This window comes from Symphalangus syndactylus, chromosome 14 (assembly GCF_028878055.3).
Source record: "Symphalangus syndactylus isolate Jambi chromosome 14, NHGRI_mSymSyn1-v2.1_pri, whole genome shotgun sequence".
In the NCBI taxonomy this organism is placed as follows: Eukaryota; Metazoa; Chordata; class Mammalia; order Primates; family Hylobatidae; genus Symphalangus; species Symphalangus syndactylus.
The window spans coordinates 68,756,336-68,784,212 of record NC_072436.2 but is presented as its reverse complement, the minus strand read 5'-3'; the positions used below and the strand labels follow the sequence as shown (position 1 = coordinate 68,784,212).

The 27,877-nt window shown below is 50.9% G+C and overlaps 1 protein-coding gene across 15 annotated transcripts in view; it reads left to right on the top strand.

Annotated features, from left to right (window-relative positions):
• The window catches only part of DYSF (dysferlin), a 232,381-nt gene extending 210,601 nt beyond the window's left edge, over window positions 1-21,780 (top strand). For all 15 annotated transcript variants that reach the window (XM_055241803.2, XM_055241805.2, XM_055241799.2 and 12 more), the window contains 9 exons: window positions 1,866-2,005; window positions 3,240-3,328; window positions 3,601-3,696; window positions 4,094-4,235; window positions 8,696-8,795; window positions 13,551-13,729; window positions 15,512-15,621; window positions 17,037-17,184; window positions 21,471-21,780. In XM_055241803.2, coding sequence (XP_055097778.1) covers window positions 1,866-2,005; window positions 3,240-3,328; window positions 3,601-3,696; window positions 4,094-4,235; window positions 8,696-8,795; window positions 13,551-13,729; window positions 15,512-15,621; window positions 17,037-17,184; window positions 21,471-21,509 — 1,043 coding nt within the window. In that variant the 3' untranslated portion in view covers window positions 21,510-21,780. The remainder of the gene's footprint in view (window positions 1-1,865; window positions 2,006-3,239; window positions 3,329-3,600; window positions 3,697-4,093; window positions 4,236-8,695; window positions 8,796-13,550; window positions 13,730-15,511; window positions 15,622-17,036; window positions 17,185-21,470) is intronic.
• The last annotated feature ends 6,097 nt before the right edge of the window (window positions 21,781-27,877 follow it).

The following is a 27,877-nucleotide window of genomic DNA, read 5'->3' as shown; positions in this document are numbered from 1 at the left end:
CAGGGCACAGCCAGGGTCAGAGTGCAGTCCAAGGCCAGGTTGGGGCCCATCTGAGGGCAGGATCAGAGGTGAGTCTGAAGCCAGTGTCAGGGTCAGAGTTAGGCTCAGTCTCTTTCTGGCATTGGCTGGTCTGACTCTGGTTGGAGTTTAGGGTACAGTCCACTTCTCAGAAACAGTTTTCTACTTGAATTGCACCAGCCTGGCAGCTTGACCCTGATGGTACCTTCCAAGCTGCCCACTCACAGCCCTTGCATCTAAAGGATCCCAAGGCAGGCAGGCCTTGTAGTGCCCCCACCCTGCCCTGGGTCCTGCCCAGCACTCCTGGCTGAGAATCCCACCACGTGCTCTCCGTGTGTCTGAGATGCCCGCAGGCCTGCATCACCCACTCAGAGCAGCTCAGACTCCCCAGAGGTGTTTACAGGCCCAGCTGGCCCCTCGCCTCCTGGTTGCTGCAGAGATGTTTGATGTCAGAGCTGGTGCCAAGGTTATAAAAGGGAAATGATGGCTTTGATGCCCCCATCCCCCAACCCCTCCTCCTTCTCATTCTGTTTTCCTGACTCTCCCAGGTCATGGCTGAGCCAGGCTCGGCCATAAGGCGCCCCCCGCCCCACCCCCCTTCATTCCGTTTTCCCATAGAATGTGCATCTGTTTTCGGGGGAGTCTCATTTCCTTCTACGAGTCTGTGAGCAACTTTAGCGCAGGGCCATGGCTCATGGTCATAAAGTCATAGGAAACAAAAGCCAGAAAGCTAGAGATGGTGAGGCCCAGCATCTGCCTGCTTTTACAGATGAGGCTGGTAAGACCAAGAGTGGTGAATGACCTGCACAATGTCACCCAATCAGCTAGAGGCAGAGCCAGGTTCCTGGCCCTGTGTGCCTTCTGAGGTGCATGCCTCTTCCTCTGAGGCCCCTACTGAAATGGGCAGGGTAGGTCTGATGGGTGAACACATGTGTGTGTATATATAGGTGTGCATGAGCACACCTGGGTACATGTACAGATGTGTGTGTCCACCATCGGCTCCCCAAGCCAAGGCCTTTGAGATAGTGGGTTCCAAGTTCATGTTGTTGGATGGTCAGCCACGCTTCTCTGGGTCAGGAATACCCCATATCTTCTCCCCACCTGTAGCACCAGTTTTTGACCCATCCCCTAGCAGGGAGGAGCTGTACCTGGGACGCACCTAGGGGGCAGGAAGGGATGTTCATGCCTAGTCACACACCTTTCCTAAGTGAGCATGTGATCTCAGCTGCCCTGCTGCTAGTTGTGTGGCTTCTCTGTGCCTCAAATTTCTCATCTATAAAATGGGGATAATAACAGCACTCAGCTTCTAGGATCCTCATGAAGATTAAATATGTTAATAGCTTGAAGAATAGTGCCTGGCACATGGTTCCTGCTCTAGAAATGTTTGCTGTTACTGCTATTATTTTAGCTATTGCTACTAATAGAACAACTTACATGAACGAGAGCATAATACTAACAGCACTAAGATGCCAGATCTAGGGATAAAGGTTGCTGAGGCTTAGAGTTGGGAGCAGTCAGGGAGGGCTTCCTGGAAGAAGTGGGCTTTGGAGACAGGAGGATTTGTATGGTGGAAAATAGGAAGAAAAACTTTATAGAAAAGGCTTGGTAGAAATGATGGCCATGGGGAATCTGGATTTTAAGCCTGGAGCTAGTGGACAGCAAGATTTCCCCTATCGAAAGTGAGACATGAGGACCAGAACAAGTGCATCTGTGCTGGGGGTGAGGCTGTGGGGGTTAGGGGCTTCTTATGACTCTCAGGCAGCCCTGCTCAGCCTGTTCACTGGGCAGGCCCATTATCTCTCGCTTCCCCAGCTCCTGCAACTTTTTTTGTCTTCTCTCTGGGGCAGAAGCTGGCAGGATCCCAAACCCACACCTGGGCCCAGTGGAGGAGCGTCTGGCTCTGCACGTGCTTCAGCAGCAGGGCCTGGTCCCAGAGCACGTGGAGTCACGGCCCCTCTACAGCCCCCTGCAGCCAGACATCGAGCAGGTAGGACCTTGACCCTTGGGCCCCAGAGTCCTTGAACTCCAGATAGCCCTAACCCCAGGGACAACGTGGATATCCCAGAGGAGCCAGTGGGTCCCTTGAGATTTGGTCAATCCCTCCTTGACCCATTTCTTCACAGTCTGAGTGCGGCCATGGTTGGCCTGGGAGGGGATCTTTAGGGCCTGGCTTCCCCTGGCTGCCTCCATCCCTCAGGGTCTGCGAAACGAGTCTGAGCTTCCCCCTTCACCCCTATAGGCCTGGCCTCCGACCTCTCCTTGTCATCCTGAAGCCTCTGTGTTTCAGCCTGACTTCAGGATTCCCCCATCCAACCGCTATCTGTCAGTGACTCAGTCTCAGATGCCTGGCCTTGTGCTGGGCTGCTGTGGGGTATGCAGCCAAGGTGGCCCTGGCATCCTATGACCAAATGACAAAGCCACCCACAGAGAACAGTCCTCAGTGGGAGGGGAATCCTCTCACACTGAAGGGTGGGGACCACAGAGCCAGCAGCCTTGGGATGGTGACAGGGAGGGCTTCCTGGAAGAGGTGAGCTCAGAGCTGGGTTTTGGAAGAGGAGAAGGGGAGACAAGGTTACAGGCAAAGAGAAAGGCCAAAGTGAGGCATGAGGATGCCCTTGTGAATGCCAGAGGATATTACCTCTGTTGTTTGGAACTGAGCTCTCTCTCCACCTAGGTGGTTTGGCTACCGGCCTCCCCAAAGTGGCACAATGGGTGTGGAAACTTTGGCTCTTTCATCTTCTAGTTCTGTGACCCTGCAGAAGTGACTTAATCGAATTACTTCAATCTCTGCTCCTTCTGCTCTAAGATGAGACAAATTCACACCTCGCTTGCAGAGAGGGAGGAGGATAAGGGGTGGGCAGGGAGAGCGATGTCCTGCCATGGAAGCCTTCTGAGCCCTCCCTAACTGAATGGTGCTCTCTGACACGCCACGACCGTGCACATGCCATTCCCCTAGCTGCCAAGACTCAGCTCAACCACCACCATCTCTGAGAAGCCCGCCCTGACCCTTGACCCCCAGGCACAAGCCCAAGTCAGAGGCCTGTGGGGCAGTGGTCACCTATGCAGTTGACCCTGTAGTCCCCTGTTTAGGGCAGTGAGGCTTTCTCTGGAAGGGCCTGGGTTTCTCTGTTCTGTGTCCTCGGCGTCTGGCCCCGAGCAGGTGCTTGGTAACAGTTGGTTAAATGACAAGGCTGGGGAGAGAATGGACCCTGTCTCCACAGGGGAAGCTGCAGATGTGGGTCGACCTGTTTCCGAAGGCCCTGGGGCGGCCTGGACCTCCCTTCAACATCACCCCACGGAGAGCCAGAAGGTGACTTGCCCAGCCACAGGCTCTGAGCTGGACTGAGGGGTGGGGGCATTGCACCCTGCTGTGGGTGGGACTAGGCGGTTGCTCTTTTCTGCCGGGCTTCAGGCTATTTGGGCCATGGAATACAGTTCTCGCTGGGCCTGGGCCAGTGTCCAGCCAGGCAGGCATCGAGTCTTCTTGGACCAGTCTGCTTCTTGGCTTCTTGGCTTCTTGGCCAAGCCCTTCCCATCCTTTGGTAGGAAATCTAGGTGGATTAGAGTCATACCTTTCCCCAGGTTTTTCCTGCGTTGTATTATCTGGAATACCAGAGATGTGATCCTGGATGACCTGAGCCTCACGGGGGAGAAGATGAGCGACATTTATGTGAAAGGGTAGGGAGCCAGCGTCCTCTTGCCTGTCCAGCTTGCCGCAGCTCCCGCGCTCCCTCTGGGTTGTGCACAGCATGGGGGGCTCTGGCTTAGGGAAGAGGAGAACAAACAAGGTTCCAAGGAGGGCTCCTGGGGGTGGTCCCTGCCTTTGGGGAAATCGTTCTCCCACCAGATTTCTTTTTCTGCACTGAACTTTGGGTTGAACTTACAAGTTTAGTGGCTGGGAAGTTAGAATGTTTTCAAATTTATGGCACATTTTGTACATCATGCCGATTTCCTGGGAATTCTTTTTGCAATAAGCTCATTTACCTTCTTAACTCCTGGTCTGCCTAAGCTGACGATGTATATACTGTATTGGAAATCTTAATGAGAACCGTTCTCTAAAAACATGTATGTCTAGTTGGATGATTGGCTTTGAAGAACACAAGCAAAAGACAGACGTGCATTATCGTTCCCTGGGAGGTGAAGGCAACTTCAACTGGAGGTTCATTTTCCCCTTCGACTACCTGCCGGCTGAGCAAGTCTGTACCATTGCCAAGAAGGTCAGTGTCCTTCCTGTTCCCTGTGGTGCCAGCACCAGGGTTTCTAAAGTTAGCCTGACCTGACCACCAAGTCACTGCCCGGCAACTGTCACAATCTCACTGCTGCCTCACCATGTTGGAGCTACCACTGCCATCTCCACATGGCCACCACCTCCACTGTCCCAGCACTGCCAGTGTCACCGCCACTGCTGTCTCAGCATTGTGTGATGGCCTCTGTCCCATCACAGCTAACGTCACTGTGGCTGCTGTTCCATCACTACTGGTGTTATCACGACTGTTGCCTCCTCACTGCCAAATGTCACCACCACTGTTCTGTCATTCATGGCACTACCGTGGTCCCACCCCTGCTCTCATTACCCCCAAAGCCACCTCCACCGTCTCTGCATCCACCCCTTTTCCACTCTCTTCCACCATCTTTCCCATCCCCAGCCCTGCTGCCACCCCACGGCCACCTCATGATCACACAGTGCCATATCCATCATTTGCAGCTAAATCCGGATCCCAAAGTCACTGCCTCCCTCCCTACCTCAGGCAAGTTAAGCAGCAGGAAGGATCATGGAGTCTGAGTGGGTAGAGTAGGGACACCCAGCATGGCCTTCAAAGGGGCAGTGGGGCAGACCCCATCGGGGAGCTTCCCAAGAAGGCCAGTCTGGCCTATAGATCATGGTGTCCACAGGATTGGGAGTTGCTTGGCTAAGTCTCATATCCCATTTTCCACATCTGTGCCTATGGTCACCGTCCAAGCTAGGTCACAGTCCAAGTGTGCCTGCAAGGCCCACAGCCATCACCCTCCTCTCCACTCCCACCTCTGACTGCAGGCCAAAGGCACCTAGGGAGACCTGGCTTGCATCAGCCAGAGGGGAGGCTGGATTTAGGGACCTCGGTCTCTGTGTCTCAGCAACTGCTAGTTTAGGTCTCATCTGGGGCATCAACTTTTTACCCCTGAACTAGGCAGAACTCGAGGGCAGCCGGCCTCTTCCTGGTAGGACCAGGCCTGCCCTCAGAGAGCAGCCCTCAGAGCACAGAATAGGTGCTGAGGGCAGTGGAGACTTCAGGGCTATGCTGGTTGGAGGCAGAGGGGTCTCTGCTATAGCTTCTGGGCATCCTTGTCCCACCTGGCATTAAGTTCCACCCTGAGGTGCTCTCCAACTCAAGGGGGTAAATGCCTCTCTGGTGTCTAGGTTCTGCTGGCCTGGTTTCCTTCCAGAGGTGGCTCAAGGCTTTAAGCCTCAAAGCTCCTATGACTCCTTGTCTCCTGAAAGAAAGGGGATATATGACGCGTTCCAGTGCCTGGATTTTCTTAATTCTCTTCATTACATCCCCTCTGCATGGCCCTTCCCAGCCTAACATGCAGGATCATCTGCACGTTGGAGAAAGCAAAATGTTCCACGGAACATTCTGAAACCATGAAACAAAAGAAAACATGAATTCAACAGGGTTAAGTGGATCCCTTTACCGAGCCATTGCTGTGGAGTGACTGGCAGAAAGCAGAATTGAGCAACAGGGTTCTGGGAGGTCAAGGAGAGCATGGGCCGTTTGCAGGTTGAGCCTCGTTTGCTGCTGTTCAGTGTGCTTCCCTGTCAGGAGCCTGTTTCCATCAGAAAGCCAAGGTTGCATCTGCCCCAAGACACAGCACTGCCCTGGCCAGCTCTGCTGTGGACAGAGGGAGAGGGGGCCTGGGAGTGGAGAGGGAGGGCTGTGCACCCCGTGGCACGCCCAGGGCTCACCTACAAGGGCTGGACATAGATGGAGACTGAGACCGAGAGGAGTGGGAGGTGGGACAGCCCCTTCCTCATGACAGGTGGAGATGTGGATAAGGAGTGGCTGTTTTGTCTCTGAAGTAAGAGGAGAGATGATCTGGTACTGGGGCAGGTGACTTGAGACCAGTGGAAAAGGCTGGAAAGAGCTGCTATGAGTGACAGTGGGGGAGGGACACAGAGAGATGGGGAGGGAATGCGACTGGCAGCACAGAGAGGGTTACCCGGCAGTTCTGGGGACCCAGTTGTGGTTGCTGATTAAGAATTTGGGGTGGCTCCATTCTGGCAATGATGTGGTTTTGTCTCTGCATCAAAGGGCCTGGTCAGGAGGAAGGAAGAAGGGGAGAGTGGGGCCAACCCGTGGGCGAGTTCCAGAGGAAGACAGGGGCTGAGGATATGGAAGGGACTGCCTGATGGCCAACAGGGTCTGGGTCAGACTTGGGAGAATGAGAAGCCCATGGGGGAGCAGGGGTGGAGAGGAGGAAGAGAGGTCAGGGAGTGGAAGGAGAGGCTCACTGGGAGGGAAGGCCAGAGGGGAAGGGACGTTCTCCGTGATGCCAGACTCTGGGGAGAAGGTGGCTGGAAGGAGGGGCGGAGAAGGTCAGAAGACGGGGCTGAGAAACAGAAGCAGAGGCCACGTGGCTCTGAAGTCAACCAGAAGTGGGAGACAGAAACTGGCTCGGCCAAAGGCGGAGACAGAAACTGGCTTGGCCGAAGGTAGAGCCAGAGGGTCCCTCTTGGAGTGAAGGGACCCTGGGAGGCAGGCAGAGCCGTGGCCACAGTGGGGCACCAGTTAGCTGGGCTGGGCTGAAGGATCGAGTGCAGGGGCACTACACAGCCTCTGGGCTCCCTGGGCCTGCCACAGAGCCAGCCCTCTGCCGTGGGGTTCAGGGCCTCTGGCAGGCAGGCCCTCCAGGGAACCTATTAACCAGACGAGACTGTCGTAAAGTACAAGGTCTCCTTTCATCCGGCGGCTTTGAACCACCACTGGTTGCCCCGGCCCGGCTCCCCACCTGGAGCCCAGCACACCCACTGGGGCCTGCCTGTGCGTCGGGCACCCACCCTGCAAATAAACAGCTAGTAAAAGCGCCCAGGCCAGGAGCATAATGAGCGCCTGGGACCTGGGGGGGTTCATTCCCCAGGCTGGAGCCCCAGCCCAGCTGCTCCCACCAGGGGCCATTTGAACCTCTGGCTCATTACCGAGCCCATAAACCAAGCCGGCCAGAGGAATGGAGGCTGCTGGCGGGCCATGCAGGCGGGCCTGCGGAGCTGGCCATAAAAGCTCGCCAGAGGAGGGAGGCACCTGCAGAAAGGTTGGGGCCCGGAAAAGGTGGGAGGCACCAGACAGAGGGCTGGAGGCGAGGGGCCAGCTGGAGACCTGAGCCCCTTCCCCAACCCAGGCAGCAGTCCAGGCCGTGGCTGGGTGCTTTGCACGGGGACTAGTCCTCACGGGACAGGGGTCGTGGTCTTTGGTTCGGGAGCTCACTGGGATTTCCAAGGCCAACCTCTGAGGCTGGGGTGGCCACACAGCAGGCCCTGGCTGGACAGCAAGGGTGGGTTTACCAGGCATTCGGTGGAGCTTTTCCCTGCAGAGTTGGATCCAGGCCCGTGCTCTGACCCGGCACTCAGGACTTGGCACCCGCCATCTGCAGGGTGGTCACACTGTTTCCTGTCCTTGCCACTCACCCAGGGGAGAGTTATAGTGAGAAAACAGAGAACAAGACTGTGCTGGAAAGCCCTCGTGGCAGTGCCGTGGGTTGAGTGTGGCTGGACTGAGGGGTGCTCCCTGGCCTCTGCATGTGCAGTCCCACACCACTCAGTTGCTCTATGAAGCCTCAGTGAGAGGAAGCCCAACATGACCGTGTTCCAGGCGAGCTGGTCTGAGGGAGGTGGGTGGGGAGAGAAGGGCCCCTCCTCTCCTTTCAGCAGGAGACGGAACTTCCCAGCACTTTAGGCTTTGGCTTTTCCCTGGGTCAAGCTCTTGGAGTGAAGTTGGGTGGGGTGGAGAGGGAGGAGCTGGGGTCTAGATTCCAGCGCCAGCTCCTTACAGCAGCACGCTGGGAGATCCTTCTATGACAGCCAGGGTAGGGTGGGGTCCTTCAGGGTCTCAGTTACCCCACCCTGACCCTGAGATGCCAGGTACAGAGCAAGGTTTAAGGTAGAGAGCAGGACTCTGGAACCCGGCTGCCAGGGTTTGAGTCCAGCTTGCCACCTCCTAGCTGTGTGGTCTTGGACTTGGACAAATTACTTGCTTTGGTCTCCTCCACTGTAAAGATAGTATCTCCTTTGTAGATGGTTGGAAGGATAAATGAGTTCATAGCAGTAGAGGGCCAACGCATAGGAAGCATGATATTAATGTTGTTATTATTATTAGTGGTCAGACCTCAGGCACATTCCTTTAACTTCTCCAAGCCTCACCTTCGTCATGTGTAAAATGGGAGTGATAACCTTGACTTACAGATTTGGGAGGATTAATGGAGCCATCTTATGTGAACTGAGCCTGCATGGTACCCTTTTGGGCCCTTGAACACTGCCTTCTGGGATCTGCCCTTCCCAGTCTTCCCACAGGACCTGGCTCTGGCAGGTCCCTTGGGGACGTCCTACTCCTCTGCCTCCTCCAGGCAGCCTTCCAGGCTGGAAGGGAACACTGCCTCTCTCTAACCTTGCTTCCTTGCATCCTTCTCTGTTCCTCCTCTGGGTCAGGATGCCTTCTGGAGGCTGGACAAGACTGAGAGCAAAATCCCAGCACGAGTGGTATTCCAGATCTGGGACAATGACAAGTTCTCCTTTGATGATTTTCTGGGTAAGCACCATTGCTAGAATCCCATTCTGCACACGGGGGCTGCCCCAGAACCCACACTGTGTGTTTATGCCACTGTTGGACCCTTGGGGAAGCCTAGCAGGAGGAGTAGTCCCGCTTTCTGCTTTCAGGGAGCTCAGGGTCATGTGTCCCCAGTGTTAAGTGAGGTGTATGACATACAGAAGTGTCAGAGTGATTGGTGGCCACTGAGGGTGGGCCTGTCAGTAGAGGTGGCACTGAACACTGGGCCATGTTGGATGATGGGACTCAGATATGTAAGTATGCGAGGGACGCAAGTGTGTGCTGCCTGTCGCCAGCTGTCTGGCCTCACATTTGACACAGACTGAGCCCTGTGAGTGAGGGTCTCAAGTCAGTCTTTATCCTTGTGCGTGTGTGACCGACTGGGTGAACAAACACAGGATCCATCCCCATTACCCCCAGACAGGATTCTAGTGGGAAGGGCTGTGATGAAATCTGGGATTGGGGAGCAGGGAGGCTGGGTTGAATGGAAGGTGGTGATGGTGGCCTTGTAGGGTTAGGATATGGGCACAAGGAGGAAGACATTGTATGGGGCCAGCACGCTCATCTCTGAGAGCAGTGAGTTCAAGATAGCCCTGTCATGGCTATAAAGGTTAACTCTGGAAAATGTGGTCTATCCATACAATGGGATAGTATTCAGCCATGAAAGCAATGAAATACTGATACATACTACACTGTGGGTGAACCTGAAAACATGCCAAGTGAAAGAAGCCAGACACAAAAGGTCAAATATTATATGGCTTCATGTATATGAAATGTCCATAATAGGCAAATCCATAGAGATGGAAAATAGGTTAGTGGTTGCTAGGGATTGGGGGAAGGGGCGATGGGGAGTAACTGTGATGGGTAAGAGGTTTCTTTTTGGGGTGATGGAAAGGTTCTGGAATTAGATGGTGGTGACGGTTGCACAACTCTGTGAATATACTCAAAGCCACTGATTTGTACACTTAAAGTGGTTAAAGTGGTGCATTTACGTGAGCTGGATTTTACCTTGATTAAAAAATAAAGCGAGCTTATGAAACGGCAGCCCAGGAAGTCAGGATCCCTGGTTTCTAGATCCATTCTGCCACTTGGGAGCGGGGTGGCCTGGAGCCCTCTTGGGGTAGCCCTTGATTGGAGAAGGTGAGTCGTTCTTAGCTGAGCCCTGGGGCCCCTGCAGGAGATACTCTGAGGCGTGGCTTCCGGCAGTGGGGAGAAGGCTGCCTGTTCACTTGACTGTTCCCCGCCCTGCGCACCTGGCCTGGCCAAATGCACAGAGAACTTTGTTATAAAAGCATCAGGTGTAAAAAGGGTGGCACCAAGTTTGACTTCTATTATTTTACTTATTATTGTGTACATAATTCCTGTAGAGGAATTAGAAAATGCAGGTAAGTAATGCCTCCTCCCCACCTTAATCTCACCACCCAATTTCCACTCACATTTTGGCATGTTTTATTGTATTATATATTATTTGAGACTTAAACATAAGTATTTTATATATGTACTTATATATACACATATACATGCATACATATACAATATATACATATATTCATATGTATATGAATGGATTTCTATTACACAGACTGTTTTATATCCTGATTTTTTGGTAAACCTAATATTCCAAGAACATCCTTTCTGGTCAGTAGGTATCGATCTGCATTTATATCTCCATCATCACACTTAATGCCTGCCTATGTTTTGTCATAGAGATGGGCCTCATTTTGATTAATCCTCTCTTGGTGGGTATTCAGGTCATCTCCAGGTTTTCCAATGTGAGTGAGACCCTCGGCGTATGCACATCTTTGGATCCTTTGTGCATATCTTTCCTTAACTCTAAGAAGTAGATGTGTCTTTGTACATTTAAATGGTTTTTGAAACATTTTGTTCAGTTGCCCTCTAGCAAGGTTTTACTTGTTTATCCTCCCACCTGTGCCCTGTTTGTACAGGGTGCCATTTTCCCTAAATTTTTGCTACCACTGTACATTAAAAAAAAAATTGCCAATAAGATATTTCCTTTTTATTTGCATTTTTTTATTGCATTTAAGGTAGAACTTTAACATATATTTATTATCCGTATTGTGGAATTTTCTTCATGGTTTTGCAATGTTCATCTTTTATTATTGATTTTCAGAGCCTTTTATGTATTAAGAATACATTGCAAATAATTTCCCCCAATTTTTCTTATGCTTTAAAATTTTTATGGAGTCTTTTTTTCTTACAGACTTTATGAATTTATGGCATCAATCTTTCCTTTAGGCAGTGAGGCTTTAGAAAATTAGTTTTTAAAAGAAAAACAAAAAAACCCTGTATTTTTTACTGACTGAGTAAATCATGTTCAAAGTAAAGTTAAACAGACTCATCCTTCGTCTTAAAAAATAAAACCATTAACAAATACTAGCTTTTATACATGAAATTTTTCTTTTCCACCTTCATAATTTGTTTTCTAATTACATAATGTATGTCTTTTGAATATTTATTACTTTTTAATTTTAAAGGTAATGGTTAAGCACCTATAAGCTCACCATCCAGATAGCCTGTGTTTCCTTACAGTCTTTTATGTAGATCATGCTGAGATAGTGTGTGTGTGTGTGTGTGTGTGTGTGTGTGTGTGTGTGTGTGTTTTAATATTCTGACATTTGCTTAGTATATTGGCACCACATTTCAAATAGAAAATAAACATTCATTCATCTGCACTGGAGGGATGGAGAAATATATGGGTGGGTGGAGCATAGATGAATGCCGATATACAGTTGAATAAGTGGACAGACAGGTGGAATAATAACCTGATTAATGGATAGATATAGTGCTTAACAAATGGTAGCTATAGAGAAATGTGTATAGTTAGGTCAAAGCAGATGCACAGATGGAAGGACGGATTGATAAATGGATGAGTGGAAAGAAAGAAAAGTAGAAAAAGAGTTATATTTTCTGTTCAGTTATAGTAACTATGCATTCTACACTGAAAAAAATTGAATCACCTTTGCATGGTGTTTGAGAATTTCTTTAGTTTGGCTTCGGAAAACAATTTTTCTATTGATCTCTCTTAATCCCTTCAGCAACCTATGCTCCAATCCCATCGACTTTATCAGATTATGATTAGATTAGGTGAAATCACATGAAATTACTGTTTAAATGGGTCAAAGATAGTTAAATACAAGAATTTTCATATGGTTCAACCTAATAGCTGAAGGTATCCTGGGAGATGACAGATAAAAGGGATGATTAGATAAAACAATATAAAAAGATGGCCGCTTGGATAACTAGGTGGTAGATGAAAAAGACTGTTGGATGAACCACAGTGAGGTACCACTTCGCGCCTACTAAGATAATAGTAATAATAATAATAATAAACCAGAATATAACAAGTGTTTTGAGGATGTGGAGAAATTGCTGGTGTGCTGGGACATTGTTGGTTTGAGTGTAAAATGATTCAGCTGCTGTGGAAAACTGTTCGGCAGTTCCTTGAAAAGCTGATCATAGAATTACTAATGAACCAAGAATCCTACTCCAGGTGTGTGTATGCACCCCAAAGAATTGAAAACAGGGACTCAGACATTTGTGTGCTAACGTTCACTGCAACATTATTCACAATATGAAGTTAAAAGGTGGGAACAACTCAAGTGTCCGTCAACAGATGAATGAATGAACAAAGTGTGGTACAGGTTAAATATCACTTATCTGAAATGCTTGGAACCAGAAGTGTTTCAGATTTCTGATGCTTTTTGGATTTTGGAATAATTGCATATACTTAATAAGATAACTTTGGGATAGGACCCAAATCTAAATACAAGATTTTTTTTGTATATACTTTGTAAGCATAGCCTGAAGGGAATTTTATGGAATATTTAAGATAATTTTATGCATGAAACAAAGTTTAAGTACGTATGTGTGGAGTTTTCCACTTGTAGCATTATGTTGGCAATCAGAAACTTTCAGACTTTGGAGCATTTCAAATTTCAGATTTTCAGATTATGGATGTTCAACCTGTATATACCTAGAATGGAATCTTATTCAACCATAAAAAATAATATGGATTAAAAAAACACTACTGATATATACAGCAAGGATGAACCCTGAAAACATTATGGAAATCAAAATAAGCCAGACACAAAAAAACAAATATTGTGTGATTCCACTTATATGAAATATCTAGAATAGACAAATTCATAGAGACAGAAAGTAGACTAGAGGTTACTGGGGCGAAGGGGAGGGAGGAATGGGGAGTTATTGCTTAATGGGCGCAGAGTTTTTGTTTGGGGGATGAAAAAGTTTTGGAAATAGTAGTGATGGTTGTACAGCATTGTGGCTGTAATTAAAGCCACTGAATTGTACACTTAACATGGTTAAAATAACAAATTTCATGTTATATGTATTTTACCATGATAAAAACAATTTTAAAAAAATTGATGGATGGCTGTTTATAGACGGTGTATGAATGGCTTTGTACATAGATGAGTAATTGAAGAGGTGGGTGGCTTAGTTAAGGGTGAGTAAATAGGAGTGGATGAACATGTGTATGAATGCATGAGTAGATGAATGGGAAGCTGTATAGATGGAATGGGAGACAATGGGTGGGGAGATGGAGAGTTTGTGAGATTTTACCTGTGGCTCGGCCATGGATAGAAGCTGATGACAGAGGAGGTGACTGAGTTTTTCCTGAACCTGCCCTGCCTAAGGGTGGCTACAGGCTGGCAGTGATCGAGAAAGCCTTGGCCAAAAACCACCTGTCTGTTGCAGGCTCCCTGCAGCTCGATCTCAACCGCATGCCCAAGCCAGCCAAGACAGCCGAGAAGTGCTCCTTGGACCAGCTGGATGATACTTTCCACCCAGAATGGTTTGTGTCCCTTTTTGAGCAGAAAACAGTGAAGGGCTGGTGGCCCTGTGTAGCACAAGAGGGTGAGAAGAAAATACTGGCGGTAAGTCTACTTCCTCCAGCCCCAGTGGAGGGCATGGGGGCAGCTTCTTGCATAGAAATTGTCGGAAAATACATCATCAGAAAATACAGGCTTACTGTTCCTCCTCCTTTCTCCCCCTCTCCTGCCCCCGTCCCCCCTCTCTCTCTATTTTCCAAGGCATTCTCCCTCTTTCCTCCCAATTCCCAGCCGCCTTCTCCTTTGAGGCTCACATCCCAGGGGAAGCCTATTTAAATCAAAAGATTACTCTGTTTATACTCTGCTCATTGGCTTTAATAGTGACCTGTGTCCTGGGTTCCCTCTGATCCGGGCTTCCTGGGTGAATGGACAGGGGTCATGCCTCTCCCATTTGAGCAGGACCCTCCAAGGGACCATCCTTGTTCTACTCTCTGAGAGGTCTGCTTAGAGGGGTGACTGGAGGGCCCGAGAGAACCATCCTTCCCCTGAGTCCACAGCAGCCACGGAGAGGAAGTTAATCCCTGAAAGTTTACTTAGAAATTGCAGGCAGCCAGCCAACCCTGAAAGTGGTCCTTGAAATTGAATATACTTGTTATATAAAGAGTGGTAACAATAAGAAATACTAGTACCCCAAAGGAAAAATGAGAAAACAACATGCATAGATAATTCACAAAATAATTACCAATGTCTGCAAAACATTTTTAAAGAGGTTTAGTCTCTCTAGTAATTAAATAAAGGGATACAGTAGTCCCCCCTTATCTGGAGGAGATATGTTCCAAGACCCCCAGGGGATGCCTGAAACTGCAGATACTACTAAACCCGTATTATGTACTATGTTTATTCCCATCTATACGTATCTATGAGAAAGTTTAATTTCTAAATGAGGCACAGTAAGAGATTAACAACAATAACTAATAATAAAATGGAACAATTATAACAATATATTGTTATGAAAGTTAGGTGAATGTGGTCTTTCTCTCTGTGTGTCAGAATAACTTACCGTACTGGCCCACAGGGAGCTGAAACCCTAGAAATCAAACCCAAAGGTAAGGGAGGACTACTGTATTTTAAAATGTGTTTTTTTGGTCTATTAAGTTATATATATATTTTAAAATAGAAATGCTCATTGCTGCTGAGCATGCAGAGAGAAGACAGGCCCCCCTTTTACTTCTGCTGGGAGCGCTAATGTTTTTACTGTGTGGAGGAAGCAATTTGATAACATATAGTAACAGATTTAACAATTTTTATGCCCTTGGACTCTGTCATCCTACTTCTAAAATCTCTTCTAAATAAATAACCCAATAAATTTAAAAAATCTAGGTTCTGGGATATTTGTTGCAGCATTATTTATCCTATCAAAGAGTTGGAAACAACCTAAATGAACCAAAATAAGTAGTTTACTAAATAATTATGGTCAACCATCCCATAGAATGTTTGGCAGTCATTAAAAACCAAACTTTAAAGAATAGACAACTACATAGTGAAATATATTCCGAAGTGAAAAAAGCCAGATATGGAACTGTATATGCACAGTGTGACATTTCATACACTTGCAGAGAAAATCAGCTATGATGCATGCAGATGTTAACAGTGCTTGTCTCCATGTAGTGGAAGTATGGGGGAGAGTCTCCCCTCTTTATACATTTCTGAGGTTTCCAAATGTTTTACAAAGAGCAGGTGCTGCTTTTATGTTCAGAAACCCTACGTCTTTTTTTTTTTTATTTTTTAAATAATGAAGTGGTCCTTATGTTTTTCCTGGCCTGGTTACTCTCCAGGCCACTGAGCAGAGCCTTTGTGCCCCTAACCAGGTGCTCTCTGTCCCCTCAGGGCAAGCTGGAAATGACCTTGGAGATTGTAACAGAGAGTGAGCATGAGGAGCGGCCCGCTGGCCAGGGCCGGGATGAGCCCAACATGAACCCTAAGCTTGAGGACCCAAGGTCAGTGCCCAGCCCCTGAGCCCCAATGCCCACAGGTCTAGGGGTATAGGCCACATCCAGGAGGCATCCCATTGCATGGCCATGTAGAAGTCACAAAGCCCACGTGGCTCAGAGAGGGGCATGACTCATCCAAGACCACATAGTAAGTTAGGGGGCAGGTGACGGGCATCTTCCCAGAGAACATGGCTCAGTGAATTCAAGACGAAGGTGCTACTGGGTACCTGTTGGTTGTGTGCCAAGCATGCTATCATATGCATGTGTACATTGTGCTATGGAACCTTCCCTGCAGGGTAGTTGTTATTATCCCCATTTTACAGATGAGGAAACAATCTCAGCAAAGTTAAATAAGGGCATTCCAGCTAGGACAGTGGTGAAGCGGAAATGCTCTCACCTGGTCTGATTGGCTCCAGAGTCCGATCAAGGTCTTGACCCTACCAAGCTGCCTTCCGTGGCTCTCCTATGGTGCCAGTGTGACTTTCAAACGGTTTTTCAGCCTTCATTTTCCCATCTGTGAAATGGGGAGCCCAATCCCTGTCTTCCCTACGTCACAGACCTCTTAGGGAGATAGACCAAGCCAATGGATGTAGATGCTGTGAAGGCAGTTACAGGGGCAGGGTCACTGAAAGATGGCTGTGGGGGCTCAGGAATGTGTTTGCTGGATCCCGCCCCACCAGCCTACTTGGCTCAAGTTGGATTTAGCATAGATGGCTCAGTTAGTCACAGTGCTATGATTAGCACCTTGTGCCTGAGTGCCATGGGCCTGGCAGAGCAGTGAGAGGCACCCTTGCCCAAGGATGCTGGGATCTGCACAGGAAGAAAAGAGAGACCCATGAGACACCAGTGTGCAATCTGATGTTAACAGGGTCATGATGGAGACACAGAATCCTCCACATATTTTGAGTTGTGGAGCTGGCCTAGGGAAAGGTTTTGAGGTTCTTGGTTGTGAGAGAACCAGCTTCCTACGTTCTCTTCCCACCATCCTTCCCTGAGCGTGGACTAGCCATGTGCATCTGGACAGGTGGCTTGGCTTATCTGGGGCTCAGTGGGCTGGAGAGCACTTTGAGGCACTGCCCAGCTCCTAAATCTGTAGTTTGTGATTAAGTCCTGGGTCAGGAATGGGTGAGGGCACCAAGGAAGGTGTCCTGGAGTGGATGGCAGAGAACTGGGCCCCTGAGGATGCTTAGGGCTTGGCAGCACCCAGAAGAGGAGGGCAGCACAGGTGGGGGTGACACTGTAGCAAGGGCTTGGGGGAGAGGGAATGCAAGTGCAAAGGGCTAGTTTAGGGACAGGGCCTGGGCAGACGCTGGGGCTGGACTGTGGAGGGCCAGGCCATTGGACCTGCTGTTGGGAGCAGAGTTTGGAGAAAGCAGCCCTAGTAGAGGATGCCCAATTGACCTCCGGGATCTCACTTCCAGGCGCCCCGACACCTCCTTCCTGTGGTTTACCTCCCCATACAAGACCATGAAGTTCATCCTGTGGCGGCGTTTCCGGTGGGCCATCATCCTCTTCATCATCCTCTTCATCCTGCTGCTGTTCCTGGCCATCTTCATCTACGCCTTCCCGGTAAGCAGGCCTGACGACACTGTGGTGGAGGAACTCTGGGTCTAATGGGGGGGTTCGTCGTTGTCCTCAAAGAGCTCTCCCAGTCTAATGGAGAGAAGTAACCTCTGTCCTTGGAGAGCCCCTGGTCCGATGAGGATACAGAGCCCGGCTCTGGGGGGTCTCCAGTCTGGTAGCTGTACGAAGTTCTACCCTTGGAAGCTCTCAGTCCAGTGAGAGAAACTGAGTTCTTGCCCTTCATGGTGAGACAAAGCTGTCCTCAGCAAGCCCCTAGAATATGTAATCAAGGGGTTACGAGAAGATGAGGCCCTTTGGGTTGCGGTGGGCAGGAGGACTTTCTGGAAGGGAGGTGTGGAACTGGGTCTGAAAGGAAGGTGAGATGTTGATGGCAGAGCGGAGAAGGTCCCTTTGTCTTGACAGCAGTTGCAAATCCAGAGGAAGGGAGGAGCTGGGGCTGGGAGAGCATCTCAGGGTCCACCTGAGGCCCTTAATAGAGGGTGTCCTGCCTCCTGCAGCAGGTGGGCATAGGGAAGCTGTTGGGGAGCGGGAGGCTGGCCCAGGAGCCCTTACTTGGCTCAGTGCCCATTTGGGTTTCCTTTCATTTGGTAAGAAGCCAGTTGATGAGCTTGAGGGGCCATACCAGAGGCGGCTGTCGTGCCCCTGCTCTGTGGGGCCCTGCTTTGGGGAGGAAGGTCCCTGCCTATGCTTCCCCAGCCCACACAGCTCATCAGGGAACCCAGATCACCAGGGAGCTTCCCCCAGTGTCTCTGATACTTTAGACCTTGAAGGGGTTGCAGCATTCTCAGGCTGACACCTGATTTCTAATGCTCTTTAAAATTTAAAAGAAATCTTTTTAATATGAAAACTCCAACCCTATATAAAAGTGGAGAGAATGGTGTAATCCACCCCTTGAGGACCTTATATTGGTGGCAAAGACGCAAACACCCAGAGAAGGAAAGGGCCTGGCCGTAGGCTGCACAGTACTCCGCACACACTCCCAATCCAGGGCTTACTGTGATTCCCACTTCAGGCCTCGGTCCTGGTCAGCACCAGGCCACTGGCCCAGAGCATTGTTCCCATGGCAGACAGGCTGCTTGGGGAACTGCCCCCAGGTGAGCTTTTTGCTCTGTGAGTCCTCCAGGAGGAGGAAAGGGCAAGAGCCCCCCCTTCCACTGTAGCTGGCTATGCCTGTGTCTGCAGAATGCATCTCAGAGGGGAAGAGAGTTAAAACCACACACCTTTCCATGCAGTTCCTAACAGCTGAACTGAGAGGAACTGGGGAAAGGATGTCTGGTTTGGATGTCCAAACTAGCTACCATCTGGGCCACAGTGACTACGGAGAGTCTAGAACCAGGGTGGTGAAGGGTCTGCCTACAGGCCAGGCCTGCTAAGCTGGCTGGCCCTTTCCTTCTCTGGGTGTTTGCATCTTTGCCACCAATATAAGGTCCTCAAGGGGTGGATTACACCATTCTCTCCACTTTTATATAGGGTTGGAGTTTTCATATTAAAAAGATTTCTTTTAAATTTTAAAGAGCATTAGAAATCAGGTGTCAGGCCGGGCGCGGTGGCTCACGCTTGTAATCCCAGCACTTTGGGAGGCCGAGGCGGGCGGATCACGAGGTCAGGAGATCGAGACCACGGTGAAACCCCGTCTCTACTAAAAATACAAAAAATTAGCCGGGCGTGGTGGCGGGCGCCTGTAGTCCCAGCTACTCGGAGAGGCTGAGGCAGGAGAATGGCGTGAACCCGGGAGGCGGAGCTTGCAGTGAGCCGAGATTGCGCCACTGCACTCCAGCCTGGGGGACAGAGCGAGACTCCGTCTCAAAAAAAAAAAAAAAAAAAAAAAAAAAAAAAGAAATCAGGTGTCAGCCTGAGAATGCTGCAACCCCTTCAAGGTCTAAAGTATCATGGTTGCCTGAGGCGCCATGGAGAGATGTTTCTGAGGTTCTGAGGTTTGTTGATCAGCAAAATCTGACTGTGGTCCAGGGTAGATCTAGGTTGCAGGGACTCGAGGTGTGTACGATGTGGGAGGCCTCTTTAAGCAAAGAGAGACGGGATTACAAATATAGGCTGAGATACAGGACTATGGAAGGGTGCGTGCACGTGTGGTGTCCTGCAGCATGAGCTGTTGCTGTGACCTGAGATCCGGGGTCAGGCCCCAGGACTTCTGCCTGGTGTCTCCTGCCCAGGCGGCACCCTTCCCAGCCTACCTCAAGCTCCTCCTCCCATTTGGAGCCCAGCTGGCCAGTGTTCAGTTAGCCACAGAGACTCTAAGCACGCATGTGCGTCTGGGAGGTAAGGGCGTGTTTTGGGGATGAGGGAGAAGAGGATGAGGCCTCATGCCACTGGGGAGTGCTCAGTCCCCTGGAGAGACATTGAAACCAGAGAGTAAGGAAAAATACTGTGGATGATCAAATGCTCTTTTGGGAGGCTCAGGCCGTGGGAGTTTAGGAAGAGAAGAGCTGCTGCAGACCCTTGCCCTCAGTATGGTCAGAGGACTAGCAGCAGCAGCACCAGGGAACTCACTAGAAACTCAGAGTCCCGGGCCGGCCCCGCCCTGCTGAGGGGGAATTTGCATGTAGGCACCTGCTGGTTGGAGAAACCCTGTTGGATGTGACAGAGCTCTGTCACTGGAGTCAGGATTACCAACTCTCCCTGTGACCTTGGCAAATTCCTCCTGCTCACATGAGGAAGGGGCTGCACTAGGTCAGCTCTGGCCTTCTGTGGCTGGGACTGTGCTTAGGGGAGCACTATCATCTTCCCTGGGTGCTGTACATTAAGCCAAGCCTCCTTCTGAAAAGCCAAGGGGAGGGGAAGAGCAGGTCCAAAGTGGCATCGCCACCACCCATGACATGCCTAAGCCCAGCCCCTGCCAGCTGCGCCCTGCACTGCAAGGCTACTGGGTGGCAGATCTAGGCCTCCAGGGGCCTGGGGAAGGAGGCCCTGCTGCCTGGCTGGGAGAGGAAAGAAAGATTCCAGTCACTTCCAGCCTGTGGTCCTTCCTCATCCCTGTGGGCAGGAGCAGAGTGGCCCTGTGGAGGGCCTGGTCAGAGCTCCTCCCTGTCTCCTGGCCCCCCCAGCAGTGGGCCACTCTCCTTTGAGTTCTTCAGGAAGTTGTCCCCTTTAAAATATGGACCCTGCCTCACCTCTCCCAGGGCTGGTGTAGGGGTGTCAGATCCTAGGTAAGGAGTCTAGGGATGAAGCGGGCAGCCTGGGCCTGAGTCTGCAGACTGGCTTTGCTCACAGGTCTTTGCTACAAGCTGAGCACATCCTGCCTCCTCCACCCAAGTCACTCAATCATTTGGCCAGTACCAGACGATGAGGGCCGGGCCCTGGTGACCCTCACCTGGCTTTCAGGCCGTGGGACAGAGGCTGCCTGCCCCAAGCCAGGGCCTAGTGGAGAGGGGCCCAAGGACAGGGCAGCTCCCTCCAGTTGGCCTAATCCCCTACCCTCTTGGAAATTCCCTTGGGAGGGGTATGAGGGGGCAGCCTGTCTGATTCCTCTCAGCTTCCCCCTCAGAGCCAGCCGGGAGCAGGGCCAGCGTGGGGAGGCAGGAGGCGTTTGGCGGGGAAGGCGGGCCAGCTCTGTTTCCAGAGTTGGCTTTCCCCAGCCGGCGCTGGGGAACATACTGTCCCAATTAGGAGCCCTGTGTTGTGTTGTATGTGTTTTCATGGTTTTTGGGGGGAGAAGTGGGGAGGGGAGGATACTGTCAATCCCGCAGCAGGCAGGGCTCAATCAAGGGTGCCCTGTCTCTAGTGCTGGGCTGTGCCGTGGGTCATCCATGACAGCCCATCCCCAACTCTCTCTCTCTGCTTTCTGGACAGGGGTGTGATGACCCGTAAGCCCTGGGCTGCCATGTGGGGGAGGACCCTGGGCCCCGCCTTCAGCACCTGTCTGATGAAAGAGACCAGGTCCAGGGTGCTCAGAGTCCTCTGGGCAGTCAGCTTGTACCTGGAAATGGGCCTGGCTTGATGGGGGAGAAGACAGAGCAATTTGGGCAGCTTTGGCCCCCAGGTGGGAGGGTGCGGGTGGAGTTTTGGAGGGTATGGGTTTGCCTGATGGGCTGGAGCACTAGGCAGGGCCGAGTGTTGAGCCCCACATGGGATGGATGGCGAGTGGTGAGGGCGAGGCGTGGGCAGGTGGTTGAAGAGCCACGAGCGTCCTCTCCCAACCTCTTGCCTGCTGGCAGCTTAGCCGCATCCTCTGAGCCCCAGATCTTGGACAGCTGCTCTGGCTGTGCCTGCCCCAGTGGGATCACCATGGGTCCCTGTCTCCTCCCTCCCTCCAGAACTATGCTGCCATGAAGCTGGTGAAGCCCTTCAGCTGAGGACTCTCCTGCCCTGTAGAAGGGGGCATGGGGTCCCCTCCAGCATGGGACTGGCCTGCCTCCTCCACCCAGCTCGGCGAGCTCCTCCAGACCTCCCAGGCCTGATTGTCCTGCCAGGGTGGGCAGACGGACACATGGACCGGCCCACACTCCCAGAGTTGCTAACATGGAGCTCTGAGATCACCCCACTTCCATCATTTCCTTCTCCCCCAACCCAACGCTTTTTTGGATCAGCTCGGACATATTTCAGTATAAAACAGTTTGAACCACACAGCAGTGTCAGTGTGTGTATCTCTACAGTACCTGAACAGGGTGTGACTGTGAAGGGGGATGTGCCTGGGTGGGCGGGGAGGGTGGACCGGGTGTGGGTGCTACTTCCGGCCCAGCCTTCTGGAGGGAGAGGCAGCTGAGAAGCAGTGGGTGGGGCCCCGTGGAACTGCTGCTGCTTTCACAAGACTGGTTGGGGGTGGGGTGGGCTTGGGGCTTGGTGTCTGGCTTGCCTTAGCCTCGGCCTTCTCTGTGCCTCCTCTCCAATCCAGAACTTTCCCCTTTCCTCCTGCCTTCTCCTCACTCGGGCACCCCCGTCTCTTTCCCAGGCTGCCCTTTGCCTAGGAGCGCAGCTACCTGTATCTTCTGGTTTCTTTGACCATGCTGGGGAAGAGGTTCCATTTTATAGAAAGGGAACTCCAGCGGGGAGGGTTCGGCCAGAAATCCCCTAGGAGGGGAGGCCACTGCACCTCTGGCTTTGGCCTATTCCCATAGAATCCTGGGATTTCTTGCAATTCTCTCTCTCTGCTTCCTCCCTCTGCTTTAAGAATCTGATCTGGACAAAGACACCTTTTTCTTGTGGTCTAAAGCTTAGTTGTAGCCGTTGGTTTGACATTTCCTGCAGGAATCAGGCTTAATCTACAGGAGCAGCAGGAACATACTTGCAGAGAAAGCCAAGAGCTTGAAAACATCACGTTTCCAAGAGTCTCCTGCGTCTCTCGCCTGAGGGGCTGAACTCTGTGAGCGCAGTGCTGGCAGCCCCCACTCCTGTTACCCAGCGGGTGTCCCCTGTTTTCCACGGTGACCCTGCATCCTGGCCCAGTCCTCCTTGGCTCTTCACTGATTGGCGGGACTGGGGGTGGTTGGGACAGGGTTGATGTCTGGAACCTGCCTGGGTGAGGGAGCTACACCTTGAAAGCAGGGTGCTTCTTACATCAGGAGAGCTTCAGGCTAGAGGTGGCTATGAGTCCTGAGACCCTGACACCTGAACCCTAGAGCCAGGGGTCACACTGCACGTAGGACACAGCAGGGACTGGGGTCAGAGCTTTTCTGGGAAGGTCAGTCTGGTGCTGAGCCTTCGCTGAGCACGCTAAGCATGTCTGTGGGGAGGCAGTGAGGAGGCTGGCCTTTAGGGAGGGCTAGAGGGAGAGGAAGGAAGGGGTAGGGCCGCCACCTCAGGAGGCGCCGAGAGAGTTTTTTAGGAGAGGGGAAACCTGAGAATATTTGAAGGGAGGAAGGAGGAAGCCACTGGTTAGGGAAAGATCAAAGACACAAGAAAAAGTATGAGGTAATTCATGGAATCAGTTTCTGGAGAAGGAGAGGAGGGGGTTTGCTTTGGAAAGAAGGTCTGTTTTGTCTTCCAGGCTCAGAAAGGCAAGAGGAAATGAATGAATTCTATGCAACTATCAGCTGGATTAAAAGAGCTTTAGGGGTCATTGTGCTCATTTTTTCATTTGTTCCTTCACTTTATTCTTGATTGTCTGGGTTGCAGGTAATGGAAAACCCCACTCAAGCTAGGAAAGGGAATTCAATGGCTTTAGAGAAATGAAACACCCAGATGACTGGCTTCAGGTAAAGCCTGATCCAGCTCCTCAATGAGATCATTGAGAGTTTGTGTTCTCAAGGTTGGCTTCAGTTTAAAGCTGGCTCCATTCATAGGGCTGGGCTTGAAGCTGCTCTCTGAGACCACATAGACCACTAAGAAAAACTCAGAGGGGGCTGAGGAATGGATGGCAAGGGGACACCATGTCCAGTAAACATGCCTTGAGATGCTCTATGTGGCAGGCCTAGAGCAAGGTCTGAGGATGAGTTGCATGTGACTCTTCGCCTTCCATAGCTCCAAGCATGGTGGGGGAACTTATTCCCTTTTGGGAGTATCAAAGAAGGAGTGCCCACCACCCTGGGGAAGGAAGGGGCAGGAGACTCTCTCAAGAAGGGATACCATTTGAGTGGAGCATTGGACTGGCCCAGGGGCTAAGAGAGGAAAGGTGTTCTCAGTGGCAGAAGTGGAGGCTGAGTGGTGGAGCTGTGAAAGAACTCAGCTGGTTCAGGGCATGGCTGGGGAGAGTGAGCCTGGAGAGAAGTGGCCCAACAGATGAGAAGGAAGAGAGGCTGGACGGGCAAGGCCAGGTGGGGAGGGCCTTGCGTGTGCAGCTGAGGAGTTTGAACTTCATTATAGAGGCTTGAGGAAGGCCAGAAGGACTCGAAGCTGGACAGACCTTGATCAGAATCATGTTTTTCTGAAAAACCATTCTAGCTTTGTTCTTGGGAGACAGGAGTCCCCTGGGGGTACATGGGTGAGCTTCAGGTATATAAACATTATGTCAAACTGCCTTTGATGGGGTGAGGGCCCGGTGATCCCATCTGATTCTTAAAATGGTCCATGGTCACAAATGGCAAAGGACAATTTCTGAGGCTTCTGTGCAGCTGGTTGCAGAGGGCCATTCTAGAAGAGTGGTTCACTAATCAAGGAGCCAAATGGGAAAGGTCTGAAAGGCAGGGCTCAGGGTGATTCATCCATTCATCCATCCATTCATTCGCTCATTAAAGAAACATGTATATATATATATATATATATATATATATATATATATATATAATATATGCGTTGGGGGGGGGCTATCTGTGTACCAGGCAGGGCAGTAGGCTCTAGAGATACAATCTTGAGTAAGATAAACATGGTTCCCACCCTCCTAGAGCTCACAGTTGAGTAGAAGAGGCAGATAAGTAGATGGGCAATTATAATACACTGGTGGATGTTGAGCAGGAGCTGTGGTGTCAAGAGCAGGGATGGAAAAGACAATAGAGGGAGCAGTAGTTCAAAACCAGAAGCTGGTTCAAAGATCTCTAGGAGTTTGTACATGGGCGTGGGACCATGGTTTCCGGCCAGGGGCACTTTTGTCCTCCAGGGCATATTTGGCAATGTCTGGAGATATTTTTGACTTCGCAACTGGTGGGGCGGGGGGTGGTGGTTATGAGAGGGACTGAGGCACCTTTAGAAAGGTTTTCTCCCCAGTAAAAAGGGGCACACAAGGAGACACATCCTCATCTTCTGCCTCTTAATATTACGGAAAAATGTAATGACTGGAGCTGTGGCTGCCATCTTGTGATCCTGAGGGGATCAGCCTGAGGAAGAAAGCCAGCACATAGAGGACGGCAGAGGAAATGGGGAGGACCCGGTTCTTGGTGAAGCTATTGAAGAAGAACCAACCCTGAAGCCGCCCTACCACCAGATGAGACAGCTTGTGACTCAGGGCCATACATTCCTTGTAGCGTAAGCCATCTTTGGTTGGGTCCTGTGTCACCCACAGCTCCAAGCCTCCTTGCCGGTGAATTTCATTCTGCTCCTCTGAAACCGGTTTTCACTGCCATCTGCAATAACCACGGCTGCCGTGCACAGGCACCACATCTAAGACATCATACGTTTATTATTTATTATAGCAATTTTCCCACAGATGGCAGTAAAGTGTTCTAATAAAATCAGTGTGTTACAGTAGTTTTCTGATGGAAGTAAATTACCTTGAGGAAGGGGCACCTTTTTCTAATTCACACAAGGGCACAATCTAGCCTTGGTGGTTAAATCTGTGGGCACTCACCCTTCACGACTCTTAGCTGTGGCTGACAGCACGGACGTTCTCTGCTTCTTGATCAACCTTCTGTCTGCACCCAGCTTCCGTGATACCACAGTCGCCTGGTGGTCCTCCTCTCCCTGTGGCCTGGCGTCCCTCTCTGTTCGTCTGTGATGTTCTCCAGGTCTCTTTCCCCGGCGCTGTTCTCATATTGTATGGCTCCTAGGCACCCTCACCTGCCCCACTTTCTCTGCCCTCTACAGGTGAATGAACCCAGAATCCCTCACTGTAGCCCAGTTTCTCCCCTCCGCTGCAGGAGCCTTAGTGTACTGCCTACGCACTGGCACTGTGAACTCAAACCCTCCCACTCAAAGTCTCCATCCTCCGCCCCATTAAAAAACTCCTGCTCTGTTTTTCCCTCCACCCATCTAGTCCCTGGAGCTGCACTTGTGGGAGGCATCCTTGAGGCCTGTCGCCTCCTACTCCTCATATCCAAGACATCACCAAATCCCACAAATTCTGCTTCTTGAATCTGAGTCAAGCTACTTCTTGTCCCATTACCACCATCTCCACTTATGATCAGGCCCCCAGCAGGCCAATGTCATTGAAACCCAAATGCTACCGCCTTTGGCCGTTCCTCTCTCTCAGATCTGCCCTGTGTGGTTCTCCACTGCCCTCAGGAGGGAGGCCAGCCCCGCTCGCTCTCCCTGCTCACCTCTTGCCTTTCCTTCTGCCGTGCCCATATCTTGGGTCTCAGCTTGGCCCTTTCCTCCGGGTGTTCCCTCTGTCCTGCCCTGGTGCCTGTCTGCCACGCTCAGTCAATGCCGTCCCTCTTCGGTTACAGGGCTTGTTAACACTCCATTGAAACCGGCAGACTTGACTGTCCCACCCCCACCCCTGGAGTCTGCGCCTTCAGGGCTGAAATCACATCTCAATTCTTAATGAGATGTCTGCTTCCTTCACTGAAGGGACTTTACTAAGTGTTTCATTGCAAGTTTTCTTTAAATAGCCAGGCTCTCAGAGCCATTTCAAATAGGGATTTATGTTCCTAAATTCAGTTAGTTCTCAACACTTGAGACCAATTCTTGCAGCAAGGTGGAGAATAACTCTCATCTGTGAAAGAAAAGTGGTTCAGCAAAGCTTGATAAGCCTTTTGTATCCAGAATACCCAGTTCCCTGCCTTTATTTTGTCTGCTGGTGTTTTTGAGAGATTCTACACACACACACACACACACACACACACACACACACACACACACACACACACACCATTTTCTGCTCCTTTTCCAGGGCTGTGTGGACAACCCAGGATGGGGTGACAGGAGTGTGGACAGACAGAAAGGGCTCTGAGTGTAGCCCTTGCTGTCCAGCCCACAACCCCTCCCCAGTTTGCCTCCATCCCCAGGGAACTCAAACTTGTCTCAATCCTCTCTCCATGTGTTTCATAAATGTAGGATTATGGGATTTCCAGAGGAGCCAGGTGGGCATCCCCTGACTGGGACCCGGTGACAGCCCAGGAAATGTTTCCTGCTTGGGAAAGAGAACTGGGTGAGGGCAAGGGTTCACCCCGACACACGAGGTCCTTACACGGCTGCGAGCTATTGAAATGAGTGACGCCAACCTTCCCCTCTCCCCTTTCCCCATGTGCTTTTGTTCCTCCCTCTGGGGAAAAATAGCTACGGCTCCTATTCCCTGTGGCTTGGCGCAGCATGGCTTGCAGACTCTGTTTCTCTGCCTTTGTTTTGGTCTCAGTTTTTCATGGGGTGGGGGGTGTGTGTGCAACAGAGAGACAACAGATGAGGCAGATGCAGAGAGAAGCAGACTCATGGTGAGGGGCAGAGACAGAATGACAGTGGCAGCCGGGGACAGGAACAAGACCAAGAACCTCACGCAATCGCTGGAGCATTTCCTCCACGTGCTCCTCATCCCGGCAGCTCCAGAGCCACACCATTCTGCTGGCGCCCAGGCTTACCGCTTGCCCCTGCTGGCCAGTTCTCCCTGTTTCCACCGCCTGCCTAGCCTGGAGCCTGCCTCTGCTTCATACTCTTCGGACTCCCTCCTCAGACTCCCACCTCGCACTCCTGCAGGGGATCCGGGCCCCCCTGGGGAGCCTTTGAGGAGCCCACTTGTGTCCCCATTGAGCTCAGGTCTGGGTAGGACACTCTTCCCTTTACATCAACAGAGATGTTCTGGGATCTTTTCTAAAGGACCTTGACCGAGAACCAAGGGCAAAAGAAAAGAGTGAAATACACAAATCACTCACATGTATAAAGGGTAATACATTTTTAAAATACCTGCTGGTGTATTTTGCCTCTTTGTGATCTGTTTTTCCCTCTCCCTCCCCTGGAGCACTTTTACCATCCGGGCTTACTGCCTGGAGAAGGGAACGAGGTCAAAGATGCCTCAGGATACAGAAGACAGAAAGATACCCTGAAACCCCAGGAAAAGTACCCCTCTCAGCTCTCACTGGAGCCACTGACCTGGGAGCTCTCCCCGCATCTTGCAGATCCATATGCAGCTGGGAGGCTCGGT